The 20,306-nt window shown below is 35.8% G+C and overlaps 2 protein-coding genes across 3 annotated transcripts; one reads left to right on the plus strand and one right to left on the minus strand.

Annotated features, from left to right (window-relative positions):
* The first annotated feature begins 5,874 nt into the window (after positions 1-5,874).
* Positions 5,875-12,893, plus strand: LOC109215468. Of its 2 annotated transcripts, none has more exons than XM_019379539.1 (15): positions 5,875-6,197; positions 7,289-7,408; positions 7,765-7,809; positions 7,969-8,064; positions 8,777-8,860; positions 8,934-9,052; positions 9,310-9,411; positions 9,779-9,895; positions 10,165-10,233; positions 10,370-10,436; positions 10,691-10,744; positions 10,851-10,937; positions 11,816-11,863; positions 12,017-12,055; positions 12,380-12,893. In XM_019379539.1, exons 1-15 carry the CDS (start codon positions 6,180-6,182, stop codon positions 12,485-12,487), a joined length of 1,173 nt encoding a protein of 390 aa, XP_019235084.1. In that variant the 5' UTR covers positions 5,875-6,179; the 3' UTR covers positions 12,488-12,893. The 2 variants fall into 2 exon arrangements, with proteins under 2 accessions (XP_019235084.1, XP_019235085.1); XM_019379540.1 differs by having other exon boundaries at positions 8,780-8,860.
* A 3,638-nt stretch (positions 12,894-16,531) lies between these two features.
* On the minus strand, positions 16,532-18,246 carry LOC109215466. Its single transcript, XM_019379537.1, has 2 exons — positions 17,871-18,246; positions 16,532-17,175 (listed from the first exon to the last, which is right to left on the minus strand). Exons 1-2 carry the CDS (start codon positions 17,952-17,954, stop codon positions 16,921-16,923), a joined length of 339 nt encoding a protein of 112 aa, XP_019235082.1. The 5' UTR covers positions 17,955-18,246; the 3' UTR covers positions 16,532-16,920.
* Between the last annotated feature and the right edge of the window lie 2,060 nt (positions 18,247-20,306).

Genomic DNA, 20,306 nt, shown 5'->3' on the forward strand with positions numbered 1-20,306 from the left:
AGTTTCCATCTAGTAGTCATAATGATGTTAGCATTTTTCAGGTTCATGTAAATGTATGGGGACCTCATAGAATACCTACATATGACAGGAAACATTACTTTGTTACAGTGGTGGATGATTACAGTAGATTCACTTGGGTATGCTTGTTGCAATCAAAGAGTGAAGTAATAGTTGTATTGAAGAATTTCTTTTCAATGGTTAAAAATCAATTTGGTGTGACTGTTAAAACATTGAGATCTGATAATGGCATTGAATTCTTTAATTCTAGCTGCAATGAACTGTTTTCTTCATTAGGAATTATTCACCGGAGTAGTTGTCCCTATACACCTCAACATATGGGGTAGTAGAGAGGAAGCATAGACATATTCTGGAAGTAGCTAGAGCCTCGAAGTTTCAAAGTTCAATTCCTAACAGATTTTGGGGAGAATGTATAAAGACTGTTGTGTATTTACTTAACAAGTGGCCCACTTCTGTCTTGAAAAGAAGTCACCTCATGAACTCCTATACAATAAACCATCTGACATAGATCACTTTAGGGTATTTGGTTGTCTATATTATGTTAGTAACCTCCCAAAAGGAGATAAGTTTGGTCCAAGAGCAAACATGAGTGTGTTGGTGGGGTACTCAACAACTCACAAGGGCTAAAGACTTTATGATAAAGAAAGATCTTTCAGGTCAGTAGGGATGTTAGCATAGGGAGGATGTGTTCCCATTCAAGCATGCTGAATTGTATTCTACTGAATTATTCTCCAAACAGGCGGAGTTAGTGGAACAAATTTCACCACAACCAGCTCCACCGCAACCAGCTCAGCCTAATATTCAAGGTGAATCAACATCTCATCTAGATGATGATGATGATAATACCCGGCAACAAATGGCACATTTTGAAACTTCGCCAGAAGCTCATGAGAATCAAACTACTATATCAACTGATGCAGTTTCAACAGAAACATTGACACCAGTAGCAGACACTCCACAAGATAATTTGAGTGACACAAAAATGTCACCACGGATGTCACTATAACCACCACAACCTTCCACTCAACGACCACAAATTCAGGAGATAACCCGTGATATCAGAAAAGGAGGAAGAATCTCCAAACCTCCCATTTGGTTAAAGGATTATGTGACAACAAATAGTACTGCTGGTCAGTGCTTGTATCCTTTGTCCAAAGGGTTATACTATGGGAATCTAACGACAAGATACCAGTCCTATTTGAAAGCTTTTTTAGCTTGCACTGAACCTAGCTCTTTCAAGGAGGCAGTTCAGGATGACAGATAGGTTGAAGCCATGTATCAGGAGATACAAGCACTTGAAGACAATGACACTTGGGAACTGGTTGATTTACCTATAGGAAAGCAAGCCATTTGATCTAAATCGGTCTACAAAGTCAAATACAAAGCAAATGGAGAAGTAGAAAGATTTTCAAGGCTCATTTAGCTGCCAAAGGATACAATCAAAAGGAAGGGTTTGATTATCATGATACTTTTTCACATGTGGCCAAAATGGTCACATTGAGACGTGTTATCAGCATAGACACTTCCAAAGGTTGGCCTTTGTATCAAATGGACATCAATAATGCCTTTCTACATGGTGATTTATATGAATTTGCCCCAAGGCTTTACCAAACAGGGGGAGAACAAAGTGTGTAGGCTTCTGAAGTCTTTATATGGGCTTAAACAAGCCTCCAAATAATGAAATATCAAGCTTACTAAAGCTTTGAAAGAGAGTGGATATAATCAAAGTGCCTTTGACCACTCTGTATTTACCAAAAGACGAGGAGATGGTTTAGTTTTCATCCTCATCTATGTGGATGATTTGCTGATTAATGGGAGTCATCCAACACTGATAGAAGATGCCAAAATGACCAATCGATTTAAAGTTAAAGACCTTGGTGAGTTGAGATACTTTCTTGTAATTGAAGTGTTGAGATCGAAAAGGGGGACATTGCTTAACCAAAGAAAGTATGCTTTGGAGATTATTTCTCAAGTTGGCTTGAGTGGGTGTAAACCTGCTAAGACGCCTTTGGAACTCAATCAAAAATTGACCATTGTTGATTATGATGTTCATGTAAGAAAGACTGATGATTTAGAGATGGAAGATGTCACCAGCAATTGATTGGGAAGCTCTTGTACCTCACCATCACTAGGTTTGACATTAGCTTTGCAGTTCAGAGTTTAAGCCAGTTCATGGAGAGACCTAAACAATCACACTTGGAGGCATCGTTTAGAGTGGTAAAATACCTCAAAGGCTCTCCTAGTTTAGGGGTGTTACTGCCTGCTGGTTCTATCACCAGTTTGTCTGCATATTGTGACTTAGATTGTTCCTCCTGCACTAACACAAGGAGTGCAGTCACAGGATATGTTGTCAAACTGGGGGAAGCTCTCATTTCATGGAAGTCTAAGAAGCAGAACCCTGTAAGTAGAAGTTCTGCAGAAGCTGAATATAGGAGCATGGCAGCAGCAGTAGCTGAAGTTACTTGGGTTGTTGGTCTGTTACAGGAGCTAGGACTCACTATCTCTCAACTTGTGTCCCTGTTCTGCAACAACAAGGCAGCTATCTAAATTGCTAGCAATCTCATTTTCCATGAGCGCACCAAGCCATTGAGCTTGATTGTCATTTTTTACGAAAAAAAATTAAGTCTGGGCTTATTCTTCCTCATCATGTTCCCTCCTCTCAACAGCTTGCAGACTTATTAACCAAGGGATTACCTGCTGCTCAACATTAGCTTCTCTTATGCAAGCTGGTGTGTTCGATGTCTTTCACCCACTAGCTTGAGGGGGAGTATTGAGTGAGGCGTATAGTTTAGTGTACTAAGTGAGAGGTAGTTTAGTAATTTCACACTTCTCCTCCACTAACTAATACCGGAAGTGGTTATATTAGTTAGTACTGTGTATTCCCAGAATTAGTTAACACGGTAATGAAAATCCCTCTTCCTTCTCTCTACTTTCTTTCTCTACGATCTTCCCCAATGTCATCATTCATTGATTGCATGCGTAATAATCTAGAGTTCGTGTGCTTAGATTCTATCACATACTATTATTGATTATAATTGTGAATTACTTCTCTCGAATATAATCATCTATTCTTATCATCAATTATATATATGCTAAAGGTCGTCATCTAATCCTTTTCCAAAGCATAGGAAATAATGATATTAAATTGACTAGCTCCTTTCTCCATAAAAGTAATCTTATCCCTAACTCACTTAACTTCTATTCCTTCCGGTCCACAATAAATGACCAATTTGCCTTTTTATTTTGGTCCAAAATAAGTGTTCGTTTACATAATCAAGAAGGAATTAATTTTATTTTTTCAAAATTTGCCCTTAGTTACATATTCCAATGTGTCAAGAGTAACAATTAAATAAGGTTAATTTAGTGAATAAATTTTTTTTTCTCTAGGAGTTTATATTTCCTTAATGGGTGTGCCAAAGGTAAAATGGACACTTATTGTGGACCGAAGGAGTACATATTTATCTTTTACATGTACTCATCCTCCAAAACTGTTTGAAAAATTAATCTAAATATATAGCAGCCTATCAAAAAAAAAAAAATAGACAACAAATGTATAATCTAGACTGTTAATATTTTTAGCTAAGCGGACAAATAGGTGCTTCACAAAATGTTTTATCTTCGTAAAACTATCTGGGTTTCTTGTTTTACTTTTATTTTCCCTATTAATTAATGTATGCGTTTGTTTTTAAGGAAAGCGTATGTGGCGGCCGAAGGGCTATGGTTTGTTGTATCTTTTTTTTTTTTTTTTCCCCTTTGTTTTCCCAAAGGGTGTAGTTTGTTGATGGGAGTGAAACCAGACCAAAGTGTGACAAAGACACGAGTGCCAGTAAGAGTAAAACGTGTTTGTTCAATTTTCAAAGGGACACAACACCTCGTGCTTTGTTGGAGAAAAATATTTTTGTATTTCGTTTATAGTAATATAATGAATCCACTCTCATTGTCTTTGTTTATGTTTTGGTTATTCAAGAAGCAACGTTTCTACTTATTTAGGAGTTTATCTTCTGATTGTCAGATATCAGTTTACGATTTACGTTATATGATGGATGTTGTTTGATATATTACAGTAGATTAGTTATCATGTTTAGCAGGTTATTAATTAGTAACAGTTATATTGAAGATTTGTATGTAATTAGCTTACGAAATGACCTGATTGTCAATATTTGTTTTTATTGTCGATGCATAAAACTTATATACTCTTAAGATAACTCCAATTAATAGATCCTAAAAACCGATTAATGTTTACTATGAAGATTTACATGCATTATATTACCTTATAAGTAACATGTTGTGCAGCAACAAGGGTTGTGGTGGAGTGATAAGTACTCCTTTATCCTTAACTAGAGGTCTCGAGTTCGAGCCCCTGGAGTCGTCTTTGTTAGGGAGTGCTTTATGTGGGACTTCCCGGCGCGAATCCGGATTTAGTTGGGCCTCAATGTGGGTACCGGACACAGGGTAGGAAACCAAAAAAACATGTTGTGCACAGATAAAGTCTCCAAGGATAATTGCATATCATTAATGTTCTTAAAAAATGAGATAAATAACTTGAATAAAGATATATTACCTAATTTATTAAGTTAAAATACAATAATAGTGATGGCAGAGTTAAGCTGAAAATAGCAGGTAATGTGCGCGCATATTGGCGCGGCACAAATCATTAAGAAAACAATAATATTTGTGACACTATAATTTAAATCCTTATAATTAGTCGTTTAACTCAATGGTGGAATAAATCAGGAAATTCATGGGATAGGATATCTCATGAGATCAGTAATTCCATCTTTTATATGAGATAGTTAATTCTATTATTTAAATGCAAAAATTTATCCATGTACTCCTTCTGGTTCACTCTAATTGATTTTTTTGCGAGACAAGTGTACAAATAGCAATTCTCAAGGATGCTATTTAGAGATTAGTCAGTACTTATTTTGTCCTGAAAATTTAAACTAAAAATCTTAACTTCAGGACAATTTAGGACATTTTTGTCCTGAAATTTTGAACTAAAAAACTAAAACTCAGGACGCACTGACTAAGAAGCCCCTTAGAGTGGCTAACTGGTGTCATTTCTACTTTTTTTGCCTTTTTTATGTGGTCCACAATACTTGATTTTTTCAAATATCAATAAGGAATTAAATTTTCTTTTCCAAAATTATCATTTGAGTAAAGAATCTTAGAGTATTTGTTATGTTTCCGATGAATAAATTAAAGAGATAGTAAAGGTTAACATGCAATTTCATTAATAATTAATATTAAAAGGTGAATTTCTTAATATTTGTGAAAACAACCAAAGAAACAATTAAAGTGGACCGGAGGAGGTATTAGCTAATACTTACGACTAGTGGTGGCAAAATAAAAAAAAAAAATACTTATCCATCCATACTATCTATTAAAAGTGAGTAGTTAGATAGTGAACTTCTTAAAAATTGGTCAAAATATGGATAAGATCCATATTATCCACTTAGGATAACCCAATGAGTTTAACTTTTACATTTGCAAAAACTCAAATTGGAGGTCCTCCAATTTGATAGACTATGAATTGTCCCAAAAGTAATCATATTCAAGAAGTCATGGATAATATGATATCCATATTATTCTTCAGTTAACCTCATTTTCTATCCGTATTAATTATAAATTGGATCGGATATTTTATCTGTTTTATATTATCACATACACCTATAATCAAACATGAAATAAATACCCTAATTATATCCCGAAATTATTATCCTTATCCCTCGTACCGGACGACCATTTTACTATTTGACATGGTATAGGTAGTTGGAAACCGCGAAATGTTTTCCACAATTTCCATATAATTTCCTTTTGTCGCCGTAGTCTTCGCGTCATTGACATTGACTCAGTTCCTCCCTCGTACAACAATCTCCATCTTTTTCTTGTCTCTCTGTTTTTCTCTTTCTGTCATCTGTCACCCACTACATATCTACAATCAAATAATTAATATTATCAATTCTTCTTTCTTCAACATTTTCTATATGCAATATATTAACCAAAAGAAGAAAGGAAAAAGTAGGAAATCTTCTATTTCTTCTCAAATATAGAAAGGTCTTGATTCTTGTGTTTCTGAAGAAACAGAAAAGCCCTTTATCGCAGTTGATTAGTATTTGTCATTTCTTATTTTATTAGTATCATTTGCAATTTGAAGGAACATGAAGCCCTCAGGCTTTGTAAGTTTTTTACTTTTATATGTTCTTTGGTTTCTATACCTATGTAACATATCTTTCTACGTATATATTACTGCATGTTTAGCATTCATTAATGGTCAAGTTCATGCAGTGTTGTTTGTGTAATCAGGTTTTAAATTTAACGGATTCAACCTTTAGGTTCCTAACACTGAATTTTTGTACATTTCAGATAAATGATTGAGAATTCAATGTTTGTCGAAAATTTAGCATTTTTCACATATATATATATATATATATATATATATATATATGTATGTATATTGACATTTTGTGTCGAAAATGCTGGATTGAGTTGAACCCTTAGGTTATATACTTCATTCGCCAATTTTTGTAGTTATTGTGTAAAGCATGATAGATGGCCAATTGTTGTATATGATGTTCTGATTTTCTATAAGTAGGCTTTTATCATAAACGGGGGATTATTGTTAGGATTTTGGAGAGTTTTAGTCATACAAAAAAGAGTTCTTTTTTTCTTTTTTTTTTATAAGGGAAAAAGATTTGATCTTATAGCAATACAAGACATTTATATGGGCAATTAGTTGTGGGGAGTCTAGTTATTGTGTTTTTTAGTATCATTCCGTGAGTCGAGGGTCTATCGAAAATAGACTCCCTGCCTTTTTAAAGGTAGGGGTAAGGTCTGCATATACAATGGGTTTGTTGTTGTTGTTGTTGATTTTCGTATCATTATAGTGTCTTCTGAAAGTGGAGCATTGGAGCAACAGTAAAGTTGTCTCCGTGTGACCTATAGATCACGGGTTCGAGTCGTGGAATCAGTAACTGGCGCTTGCGTCAGGGTAGGCCGGGATGATTCGCACACCGGACTGCATTTTTTTTTTTATAGTGTCTTTTAAAGGAATTCACTATAGACACCTTGGAATTGCCACACTTTCCGATCAATCAACCAAACCTCAATCCCAAATCAGTTGGTATTGGCAGCCACCCTGAATTAACACCTTGAATTTTAGTCCTACAAAACTGTAGTCCTTTTTTCTGAAAATTCTAGTAAACAAGAAGCTTGTTGTTTGCAATGTCCAGTTCAATGTGCTGATGAGATTCTTTTTTGGTAATTTCAGGTGTCACTACTGAAAGATTCAAAAATCAAGAGGTCATGTTTCTGTGCCCTTTTTCCTACAGTTTCCGTATTGTGTCTGATTCTATTGTTAGGAAGCGACTTTGTAGCAGATCATAAAGAGGTGCATTCTTCTTTTCCTAGCTACTAAGAGATTTAAATCACAAAGAGTTTTCTGTCTTATTCTCTTGACCTTTCCTGTAGTTTATGTCGAAATATGTGGCCATCTCATCTAAAAGCTTAATCTGATAAAGGCGATACTCTTTTTATTTATTGCACAGGCTTTGCTCTAGCTTACACACTTAATATTGTGATCATACTGTTAGTGCTGCAGTCTTAACCGATTATAGGCTTTTTTATTTTCATAGTGTCTCTGACTTATTCGCAAAAGAGGAACTTGGTACTATTCATATTTTGGTAAATTTGTTGCGCAAGTGATGCACTATGGGAACGGATAACCATAAGAACTCTATTGTGCAGAAAAGTTTGCAATGGAAGCTGGAGAAAGTGCGAAGCTCATGTGAGGTTTGTTCTTTTTAGCATTTAAACGTTATCAACTATCTTCCTCGGCATTTAGTATCTGTTTATAGTTCCATACAAATGAACTGACTTTAATCAGGGGTTTCTAAGTACCTTGATATCGTTCTTATTCTTCGCATAAATAATTTTTGTCATTCGTTTTAGAATCAATGCAGGCCTAATGGAAGTGAGACATTACCTGAAGGTATTATTGCTAGGGCTTCTAACTTGGAAAGACGGCCCTTATGGGGTTATCCAGAGGTTAATTTCATATCTATCTTCGCCATGTTCCTCATAAGTTTTAGATGTAGAATTGAATTTTTCTGTTGAAAATGAATTCTTATATCTTTCACAATGTAAGATACTCCATTCGCTCCAATTTGTATGATATTCTTTCCATGTCCAACAAGATTTGACATCACTCTACTAGTAATATTAGTTTGTATAACTTTGACAAGTTTTTAGAATTCAAATCTCTTTAACCAGTCAAGTTTAAGGCAAAATGTTCCGTTTTCTCTTCAAATTTCAACTGTAGGTCTTGCTTGATGAACATGTTACAACAACAACAACAAACCCAGTATAATCTTACAAGTGGGGTCTGGAGAGTAGTGTGTACGCAGACCTTACCCCTACCTTGAAGGTAGAGAGGCTGTTTTCGATGCACCCTCGGCTCAAGGAAAGATGAAAAGAAAGCAGTAACAACAAGACAATAAGAAAACAAAGCGAAAGGAACAACATGTAATAATAGAAATCTAACAATAACAGAATACAAAACTAACACTAATATTACTGGTATAGGAACAACATGGACATGTTGATTATCATTATTACTTCTGCTGCTGATCTTGTTTATGAATTGATGAGGAGATCGATATTTAAGTAACGCAAGAATATAATATGACATTTTCGTGGTATAGATTTTCAGCAGTGTAAACAGTCACTTACATTTTTTTTACCTCTTATTGTGGTTTAGCAGAAAAAGGAGCCTTCAAAGTATTTGTTTGCTGCAGCTGTTGGGATAAAGCAAAAGGAAACAGTAAACGAGATGGTACAAAAGGTGAGTTTTTAAATAAGTTCGATAGTTTATGATATACAGTTACTGTGAATTTGCTCATTGAATCAGTTGGCAGTTTCTGTCAAGTGATTTTGTGGTGATGCTTTTTCACTACGATGGTATTGTCGATGGATGGAGGAGTTTTAAATGGAGTGATAGTGTAATACACATCTCAGCTTTGAACCAAACAAAATGGTACAGTTTTCAGACCCTTAGCTTCTGCATTATTTTGTTTTTGAATTTTTTACTTGTAATTCTTAATTATACCATACTAAGCCTCTTTACATTCTTCGAGATATTTATACAGTTAATCTTTTCATATTTTGATTTGCATCTCAAATTGAGGGACACAAGCACAGAGGCGTATTTTCTTATGCAGTTGCGTTAGTATAGAACATCTTCTGCTTGCACCAAACTCTCTTGACATTTTCCGGTTGTTATGAAAATGGCAGGTGGTTTGCAAAAAGATTCCTACATCCAGATATAGTTGATGAGTACAGTTATATCTTCCTCTGGGATGAAGACCTTGGAGTTGAAAATTTCAACCCGAAACGGTATGTGAAAGTTAGTGTATACTCTACTTAGAATACAGAAGATGGAGTACTGTTAGATTGCATATATGCATTTAGTTTTATGCATGTTCTGAAACAAGAAGGGGAGCGTTGGAGCAACGGTAAAGTTGTCTCCGTGTGACCTATAGGTCATAGGTTTAAGCCGTGAAGCAGCCACAAATACTTACATTAGGGCAGGATGTCTACATCACACCACTTGGGTGCGGCCCTTCCCCTGACCCTGCGTGAATGCGGGATGCTTTGTGCACCGTGCTGCCCTTTTTTATGTTCAGAAACAACTAAAAGAAATAGAAAGCATTCCAATGAAATATACTGGATTTACTAAACCTGAATTGTATCATCCATGTAGATATATATCTATTGTGAGAGATGAAGGTCTTGAGATTTCGCAACCAGCACTAGATATTGGAAAGTCAGAGGTGCATCATCAGATTACTGCGCGTGGGAGGAGATCAAGAGTGCACAGGTTTTTATTGACAATTCTGTGTCTTAGTATGTTCTTTCATATCTCTAGATTTTAGTAGTACATAGTAGTAAATGAATAGTACTACAAGGCTTAAGTTTTCTACTTATTAATGCTAGTACATGTATGAATTTATGGTCTAGTATTGCGTGCTCATCTGACAGGGAGTTTCATTTATACAATGTCGTGTAGTCTCTTGCAGCTCTTTGATTAACAATGGCTAGATCATGTTGTGATGTTGGAATTAATTGATTTAACTCATTACATTGCAGAAGGACTTATAAGGCTGGCGATACTGGCATTCAGTGTGACTATACCAGTGCGGCTCCTCCTTGTACAGGGTAACTTAATTTTGTATTATGCCAGTCACGCGTTAAAATCTTGTTCTCTTCATGGGAAATATTTAGGGAACATAAGTTGGAATTTTATGGCGATAATCTCCTCTTCTGCATCCCTAACGAGTTTCTGATATTGCAGGTGGATAGAAGTAATGGCTCCTGTGTTTTCGAAAGCTGCTTGGCGCTGCGTGTGGTATATGATCCAGGTTTTTCCTTTTAGAAATGCTGTATGGTCACTATTAATGATATGTACATGCTGTAGTTGCATTACTTAACTGCAGTATCGAATATTTTACAGTTAAATTTTGGTTTTTGGCAAAGAGGTATATAGTTATCTCTGCTGTATCTGATTAAGCTAGATCATACCACTGTTTAGTTCAGTTCATCAGACATAACTGCATCTTAATCTGCAGCAAAATAATTAACCTTTACTTCTTATTCCTTTTATGTTCTTTCACAGAATGACTTGATCCATGCTTGGGGTTTGGACATGCAGCTTGGTTACTGTGCACAGGTACTTTTGAATTTGGCGAAATTATTTTTTTCTTTTGTTAAAGCGATAGTTAGCTTATGTTATAGACATGAGTTGCTGATGCTCATTGATCATTTTTTCGTGATAGGGAGACCGGACTAAAAATATTGGGGTTGTCGATGCTGAATACATTGTTCATTATGGCCTTCCAACACTAGGAGAGCCTGAAAAGAAGGTATTTCATCTTGGTCTTGGGTTACAAATGATTCGTTGTGGTCATTGACTTCATCGTCCAACCCACTAATGATATTTTCTGCTTTGGGCCTAGGCCCGCACGGCTTTAAAATGCGTTACTAGGGTCCAAGGCTTGTTTAATTTATATACCCAGTATCTCTCCTGTGTTTTGTCGATGTGGGATTCGCCTGGGGTGTCACATACACCCTCCACCTCTAGGGACTCAACGTCCTCGTTGAGGTTTGTCCTCACTAGGGTCTACCCAGCATCTCTCCCGTGTTTTGTCGATGTGGGATTCGCCTGGGGTGTCACAATAAAATAATTGAAATGAACTTAGAACTGCAACGGACTTGCTAAAATGTATAGGCAATAATAATGAAGTTGTCGCATTTGGTTGATGTTCATACCTGATCGACAGTTGAACTTACTATTTTCACTCCATCAAGCTGACTGTTTTGAGTTCATTTTACCAGTAGAGAAACATGTAAGAAAATGCTTGTTTCTTTAGCATGATATTTCCTTGTTTGGTTTTCTGTTTTGCTGTCAAATGGTTAAATCATAGTTTTAGAGTTCCACACTGGCTTTCCCTCATTATTGGAAGGCATTTGAGTTCCATCTGGAGACAGTTTAAGTTGTCATTTTAGTCATTCCAGATAGAAGCAAGAAACATCAAACACTATTTTCAGATGCTATATTATTAGCAGCAAAACTCTTTTCAGAATATGAAGTTTTAGTAGTACTTCACGACTTCTTTTCTTATTTGTGAAACAATTAATTTCTCCTGAGATTTATGCATTCTGTGGGATTTTTGATATGTTTAGATCATACTGCTATTCCACTTCAATTTCTAACTTATTAGCGTTAATGTCAATTATGCAGAAGAATTTGACAGTGGGTGGAGAAAACATCACAAGCCTTGGAAAACAAGTATGTTCTACATTACTTTATCCAGTGAAGATGTGGATATTATAAGAGTCCATAGCTAACCGATCGTGTCCACCAGATTAGATGTGTTTAGTTATGAGTTTTGGCGCGTCTTTTATTTAACATCAAAGCTAAATATTGTTTTCATTCATGCAGGCACCATCTCAAGCCAGCACTCTCAATTTCAGAGTTGAAGTAAGCTTCTGGTGCACTTATATTATGAACATTACAATTACCGCGAGCTGACTTTGAATTTGACTTTTAATCATAGTGACATTATGATCACAACAAGGAATTTTTTTGCTTGTTGACTGATAAAGATTGCATAATCATATGGTATCCGTAAAACTAAATAAGTAGTATCAAGATTGAAAAAAAGTCTGAAATGAAACACAACTGCGCCTCAATCTAAGTCAGTTGGGATCGGCTATACAGAGTCTGAATTGAAATAAGGAGTCAATACGAATGCAGCATTCAATGCGATGACATTTTGACTCCAATTATGTATGTGAACTTCAGGTGAGAAGACAATCGTACAATGAGTATAAGATATTCAAACGACGATGGAAACAGGCAGTCGAGGAGGACAAGTGTTGGACGGATCCTTATCCGGAGTCAGTGAAGTAAAGCATTGCTCTTTCAGTGCATCAGGTTCTTGTATAAAATGAGATGACATGAGGCCAGGAAGCTGCAGATGCGAGAAACGGAGATAGGCAAAGTTGCAAGTCAAACTGCCTCACTAGAGCATGATCAACGCCAAAATTATCGCCTTAACACAAGGAAGAGGACATCAAATTTGTGGAGAATCGAAGAATTTGAATTTAGAAAACCAGAATGTACAGTTTTATCAAGTTTTTTTGTGTGTAAAGTTGCAATTTGATAGATTAATGTGCTATATTTAAGACTTGGAAGTAATAATCTGTATAGTTAAGTAATCTGAGCTTCAAATATGTACTCTTACAACAGATGCCAGACAGACTCGGTAGGAATTAGAGTTATACATTTTTTTACAATACATTCAATCCTTTCTACAGATTTGTTTGTTCCGATATTTTTTTGCTATTATAGTGAAGTGCTATTATAGAGAACATATACTATAACATTACATAAAAATCGGTTCCGAGAAAAACTTGGCTTTATAGTGAATGACTGTAATATAAAAATGTTGTTATAGAGAGGTGGGACTGTATACTCAATATATTGAGATTCTTTATATATATTCACATTCTTTTTGGGGTATTATCACTTTTAGCCCGCGCTAGAAACTATTTACAAATTTTATACATTTTTTCGGCTATTATTTTTACGGCAGCTATACAGTGTCTTTTTTCCATTCTTTTTTGTATCCTTTACCTTTTTTTAAAGATGTTTAGCAAGTTAATATTTTCTTTAATTTTGGACACATGCTATTTAAATCCAATAGCCTTTTAGATGTTAGAATTATTGAAATTTAAAAGGAAAGAGCACCAAAATTTCAAACAGAGAAGCACATGTATCTTTGACTTCTTTTCTCTTTAATCCAAAACACACATATGGTCCTCCCTTTTTTTTTTTTATCTTTTTGCCATTTGCTTGCTCTAATTTGGAAATATATTTTATTTTTAACCTCAACTCATAGTCTAGTATTTTAGCAGTGTACATTTTTGTGTAACCCATTGATCTTTTTATCCTGTTGGTAAGATTCGATTTATATCATTTATTGCCCTATCTTCCAATGTAATGGCCTCAAAATCTTTAGAAATTCTTACTCCCTCGTTGGAATTTCTAAGCAAGAGGTCCATAATTTCTCTTGCTTAATTTTTTTTTTTTTTTTTGGTTTGAGAATAAAAAGACGACAAAAATTGAACCGCGCCCATTGTTTACACCAACTCATCGAATGCAAAACGTGTCTTCGAGTTTTAACTATTAAAGGACAGCCTAGTGTACTAAGCTCTCGTAATGCGCGAGATTCCCCGGACCCCAAGGGCCTATTGTACGTTGTCTTACCCTGTATTTCTGCAAGAGGTTGTTTTCACGGCTCGAACCCGTGACCTCTTGATTACATGGCAGCAACTTTGAGTTTTAACTACTAAAATTAAATTATTGAAATGTAAAAACACGGCGCATTTTTTTTTTTTTTTTGGGATGATAAGGTAAAGATTTTATTAAAAAAGTACCAAGAAGGTACTGAGAGAATACATTATAAGCAACAAGCAGCCACTTCTTCAAAACAATTCAATTATATAAAGGGAGGCTGCAAATCTTCTCATCTTGTCCCAAGGCAGAACATGTCACATGGGTTGATCAACTAAGTTTATCTCAAACTCAAGGTCAATTAGATTCCCTACACACTATATTTCTAGTGTCAAATAGTCTCAAAACAGCAGATTCAGATTTGGTTGGTTAACACCCATTCACATTCTCATTCACCCACAAGTTGCATAGTTGTGTTAACAAACTAAAAAAAGAGACCATCCAAGTGTCACTTATGGCCTACTAGTCAATGAAGCGGATATGAGATATCGCACAAGATTAAGGTTCACTCCTCGACAACAACAACAATAATAAATCCAATATAATCCTACAAGTGAGGTTTGGAAAGGGTAGGAGGTACGCAGACCTGACCCCCCACCTTGATAAGGTAGAGATAGGTTCAATCCTCGGCAGAGACAAAAAAATGTGAAAGCAACTTCTTCTCATTTGCCTATACCTTGATAGGCAGCAACAACAATTATTGCGTCTCAATCCCAAACAAGTTAGAATCGACTTTATAAATTCTTATTGACCATGTTATTCATTTAAGCTCATCACAATTTAATATTATATAAGAGTAATATTGAAGAAGGAAGCCTTGGAACGATGTTAAAATTGTCTCTGTGTGAACTATAGGTTACGGGTCCGAACCGTGGAAGCAACTACTAATGCTTGCATCAGGGTAGGTTGTCTATATCACACCCCTTAGTAGGGCTGTGCACGGATCGGATTCGGATTTCGGATTTCGGATTTTAGAAAATGCAATCCGAATCCGATCCGAATTATATCGGATCGGATCGGATCGGATTTTAAAGTTTGGATCGGATCTGATTTCGGATCGTATTATTATGCCTCAAAGTTGCAAACTAATATGTATATTTTCTTTGTAAAAGAGGCAATACATTAAGAAAAATTCATGTTTATACAATTATATGAGTACTATGGTACCAATATAGCTAAATCTAGCAATTGTAAAGGTAATAACTTGGAGGAAGATGTAAAGGAAGTACTGACAATCCGAAATTAAAGTGTAGTATTTATACATTGCCTAATAATTTCGAATTTCGGATCGGATCGGATTAAAATATACCAATCTGAATCCGATCCGAAATCCGAAATTGAATTGATCGGTTCGGATTTCGGATCACCGATCCGAATGAACAACCCTACCCCTTAGGGTGCGGCCCTTCCCCGGACCCTACGTAAATGCGGGATGTCTTGTGTACCGGGCTGCTTTTTTTATTAATATTGAAGATACTAAAATTCTCTATACTTTCAAATGGCATATAAATCTCTAACAGGGCTAAAAGATTACTGGAAAAACATAAGACCTAAAGTAAATATACTAACATGACTAAAACTTAATTCCAACTAATTGTTATCGTCTATACGTATCACATAAAGCAGAAATAAATGGTGAGACTATAATCAAAACATATGAAATGGAAAATGGAAATGAGAAAGTTTGGAACATAGTATCTACTACTCTACAATTAAAATCCAGTGCATTATTATGGTAGCTGAGATTAACTACCCTACTCAACTTCCACCCACCATAAGTGTTAAGTTTGTCAACATTGACAACAACCCTATTCATTTTCTTCATAAAAGCCCATCTAATTTCTTTATTGCTTAGGGCAAGTGATAGCTCTATCCCAATCTTTCCCTTGTTTTCCTTATACATATAGGGACTTGTGGGGGCTGCATCATTTATCCAATAATGAACCAATATCACATGAAGACCCTTTCAACATCAACAATAAACAACAAACTCTACTATTGTCACCTTAGGTCCTACACTCTAGAAAATAGGGAAATTCAATCTTAGGTTCAATGTTTACACTATCACTTTCCCATTATTATAGACGTAATTAGTAAAGTTGTTGCCATGTGACCAGAAGGTCATGGGCTCGAGCCGTGGAAATAGCCTATTGCAAAAATATAGGGTAAGGCTGTGTACAATAGATCCTTGTGGTCCGACCCTTCCTCGGACTCCTCACATAGCGGGAACTTGGTGTACCGGGATGCCCCTTTATAAAAATATCCATACATTTGAAAGGGAGCCTTGGCATAATCAGTAAAGTTGCTGCAATATGACCAGGAGGTCACGGGTTCGAGCCGTGAAAACCACCTCTTGCAGAAATATAGGGTAAGTTTGTGTACAATAGACCCTTGTGGTCTGACCCTTTCCTGGACCCCGCGTATAGCGAGAGCTTAATGCACCGGGCTACCCCTTTATAAAAATACCCATACATTTAAATCCAATTGCTAAATAACCCCAGTGGTACAGTAAAAGATTAATTAATGACCAAAACATTCATACAATAGACATAACTTAATGACAGTAATGAATATCTCAGTATACATCCTCACTAAGCTAACAATATTTTATAATGACAAAGACTATCAACATCAATAAAATATACTAACAATATGGAGTAATAAACAAATCCACTAAACTTCATTAAGAGAGAGAGAGAAACACTCAATCAATGTATATATGTATTATACTTCACTCTGAATCTAGTACTACTTCATCCAAATTTTTTGCTACTTAAGAAAAAGAATCACATTTTTTCATTACTGAAAAAGAGTAAAATCTAACACTAATTCAAGGGCACAAATCCCAATATAAAGTAGCAAAAGATTACCTGGAAATAGCTGTCCTCCAAACAATTATAAACAAATCAAAATCTAAGAACAGATATTCCTCTCCCCTTTCAGACTCACATAAACACAAATCAAAGACCAAAAAAAAAAAGATCTAACTTAACTTAATTTTCTTTCCTTTTATAGAAAGAGAGATACTTTTATGATTTCTTGTGGAATTAGTAATGACATCCAAAGCAATTACAGGTTTTAGGAGTGAAAGAACAGTAACCAAAAGGCCTGTTTGGTATGTTGCAATTGATAGCATAGCAACAAGGAGTAGGCAAGCATACTGCTTTGGCCCCACCACAGCAAGTGCAAAGTGCACAAATCTGAAAACTCCCAAGCTTTCTCCTTGTGTTATTAAGCATTATCATCATCTTCTCTGCTTTTCCTAGCTCAATTAGTGGCACCATTTCTTCTGACCCTTTTACCTACAATAGCAAAATATAGCTCAAAACTCCATAAGAAGTTCAATCTTTACACCAAGAAAATTGACCCTTTTAACTACATAAGCAATTACAGCTGAAAACTCCATACAAATTCAATCTTTGTACCAAAAAAAAAATATTTGACCCTCTTGCCTACAATAGCAAAATATAGCTCAAAACTCCATAAAAATTCAATCTTTATACCAATAAAATTGACCCTTTTGCCTACACAAGCAAACAAGCTCAAAATTCCAAAGAAAATCAATCTTTATGCCAAATATTTTTTTACCCTTTTGCCTACAAAAGAAAATATAGCTCAATATTCCATAAAAATTCAATCTTTATACCAAAAAGATTGACCCTTCTGTCTACAAATGCAAAATATAGCTCAATACTCCATAAAAGTTCAATATCTATACCATAAAAATTGACCCTTTTGCCTGCAAAAGCAATTACAGCTCAAAACTCCATCGAATTCAAACTTCATACCAACAAAAAGTTTGACCATTTTGCCTACGGAAGCATAATATAGCTAAATACTCCATCAAAATTCAATCTTGATACCAAAATAATTGACCCCTTTTTCCTACAAAAGCCAATACAGCTCAAAACTCCATAAAAATTCAATCTTTATACTAAGAACTTTGATGGGATCTATCAAAAAACAAGAAACTATATTAAGAGAGGAAAAAACTCACTTGGGAAACTGGGGCACCAAGAAAACTTATAAGTAACACAAGAAATATAAAGGGGAAGAGAACCCCTCTAACAGTAGCAGACATATTTTTCCTTTTTTGTGCTATATTCTCACAATTTTGAGTAAAATGTAGAAAGTTTGTAACTTTGAGGTTGGTTCTTGATCTTTCAGCAGAGAGTGTTTAGGATTTACACTTTTGAGTATGGTTCTTGAACTGTCAAGAAAAGAGTTAAAATTAGGAGAAGGGTGTTTTGAAAATGGAAAAGAAAAAAGAATGGGAGATTTTGGAGGAAGAGAGGAAAGTGAAATGAGTGGTGTGGTTGGGTCACAGTATAGTATAGTATATAGTACTCCAGTAAGAGCATAAGTGCAAAGTGGAGTCACAAAGTCACAGGTATACTATAGGTGAGCGGGAATGTAATTATGTGAGTCATTATTGGCCTCTCAGCTATTTTCAGAAATAAGCTTCCTATGACAGAAGAAGAAAAATAAAAAGAATTAACCCAATCCGCCTACCCAATTGCTTATAGTAAAAATAGCCGATAGAAATATAATACATGCATAATTTATGTACTATGCTCGTTTGGCATGAGGAACAAGGACAAGAAAATTTTATTTCATGTTAGGTTGGGAGAAAATTGCGATATAATTAATCTTGGGATTAATTATTCCGGGATTGTAGTATTTTTTTATCCCCATGAAAAAGTGGAATAACTAATCCCGGAATAACTAATTCTGGGATAACATCTTTCCAACAAAACGACCCTTATGTGTATCATTATGCATGACAAATATATAATTTATGTATATGGCTAAAAAAATATTAAATATGACCGGCTATTTGTGTAAATATCCCGACTCAAAGGACTTTTTCTAGAAACTAAAAATAATTAAGAGGTAAAATTTAAGAAGAACTTGGTAGAATTACTCTCTAGAAACATTTTTTTTTGGGTTAACAAAGGATAATTATATATATAACTACCAAACTAGGAAATACATTACAAAGAACTGTCAGTGCCGGCGTATTGTAATTCCCCCATTAGTGCGATGTTTCGAGATACTGTATCAATATTACATGCCAAAATTTTCTAATAACTTCAGTTCCTAGGATGTCTGCCCAAAATACATCGTTTGCAAACATCGGAGGAACTGCTAGTAAGCTGGATCTTCCCAAAAAAACTTAGCTTTGCTGCCTCTTTTGCCATAGCATCTGCCACCCTATTCTGCTCCATGTACGTGTGCCTCGCCACGGCCCTGTCCATCCTTTGTATTAACAACCTGCTTTCACAAATCATGGGATCATATGTTAAGTTACCTGTGAGTAGCATTTGGATTATTTCTGCCGAGTCTTTGTTGAAGTCCAAGGGGATCCATCCATTCTGCTTGGCTAGCTGCAGCCCTTTTAGGATAGCTCTCAGTTCGGCCATGGTATTGGTTGTATGTGGTATATTCTCCATATCCAATCCCCGTTATGGTTCCTGAATACTCCACCTATTCCTCCTATGCCTGGGTTACCCCTAGCTGCCCCATCTGTATTCAGCTTATAGTACCCTCTCCTTGGGGGCTCCCATTTCCAATTGATTTGGAAAGGCTTCTTGATGGTGACATTTTTCACCATTACAAAGTGTTCAGTTGCTTTAGAGATGATGTTGGTGGTACTAATTCTATCTTTTTTGTTGTTGAAAAGGTTGTGATTCCTTCATAGCCAGATGTCCCAGAAACAGAAGAAAAATATGTTTTCCCAAGGAATATTTTCATTAAAGGGTGTGTTTCTAAGTTTATTCCAAGTAAATGGCCATTGTTGAGATGAGAAAATAAGATTCTGTTGCCTACTCTCGCTAGAAGCCTTGGATAGCAACTCCTCCCAGAATTGAGTTGCATTTATGCATTCAAAGAAGATGCGATCACTTGTTTCTTCAATGCTTTGGCAGAAACAGCATTGTGGGTTACAGTTATCCCCAATTCTGTAAACGTGGGCTCCTGTAGGTAACCTATTTTGGGCAAGAAGCCAGATGAAGTTCTTGACTTTGTTAGGAGCTTGTAATTTCCAGATCCAATTAAAAGTCCCTTCCTCCTCATTTCCAAAGTCCTTCTTTCTTTTTCTAAGGAAAGTGTAGGCAGAGCTGCTGGTGAAGGACCCACTAGGAGTCAATCCCCATATTAGCTTGTCTTCTTTGATAGGGTTGAGAGGAATGAAGACAGAATTGATCATGTTAGAGATACTTGTAGGCAGATCCGTGGAGATGGAAGAGAGGTCCCAGTTCCCTGAGTTGTAGACAGTGTCTACTTTGACAGATATGTCGTTTGGGGTAAGGGGACCTTCTGCCATATCCCTAATAGCTGGCTGGTTAGGGATCCAAGCATCATTCAGGAATTTTACCCTGTTACCCTTGTGGACCACCTCTGCTAGCTTTTCTGCATGTATCCATACCCTTAA

The sequence above is a fragment of the Nicotiana attenuata genome, unplaced genomic scaffold, assembly GCF_001879085.1.
Source record: "Nicotiana attenuata strain UT unplaced genomic scaffold, NIATTr2, whole genome shotgun sequence".
Lineage (NCBI taxonomy): Eukaryota > Viridiplantae > Streptophyta > Magnoliopsida > Solanales > Solanaceae > Nicotiana > Nicotiana attenuata.

Bases quoted from the DNA above. Each gene is read 5' to 3' on its own strand.
- LOC109215468 (XM_019379539.1), top strand. The intron at 10,234-10,369 runs GTAACTTAATTT...CTGATATTGCAG, and splicing joins GCGGCTCCTCCTTGTACAGG to GTGGATAGAAGTAATGGCTC. The intron at 10,745-10,850 runs GTACTTTTGAAT...TTTTCGTGATAG, and splicing joins AGCTTGGTTACTGTGCACAG to GGAGACCGGACTAAAAATAT.
- LOC109215466 (XM_019379537.1), bottom strand. From the start codon at position 17,954: ATGTCTGCTACTGTTAGAGGGGTTCTCTTCCCCTTTATATTTCTTGTG. The intron at 17,176-17,870 runs GTGAGTTTTTTC...TTGCTATTGTAG, and splicing joins TTGGTGCCCCAGTTTCCCAA to GTAAAAGGGTCAGAAGAAAT.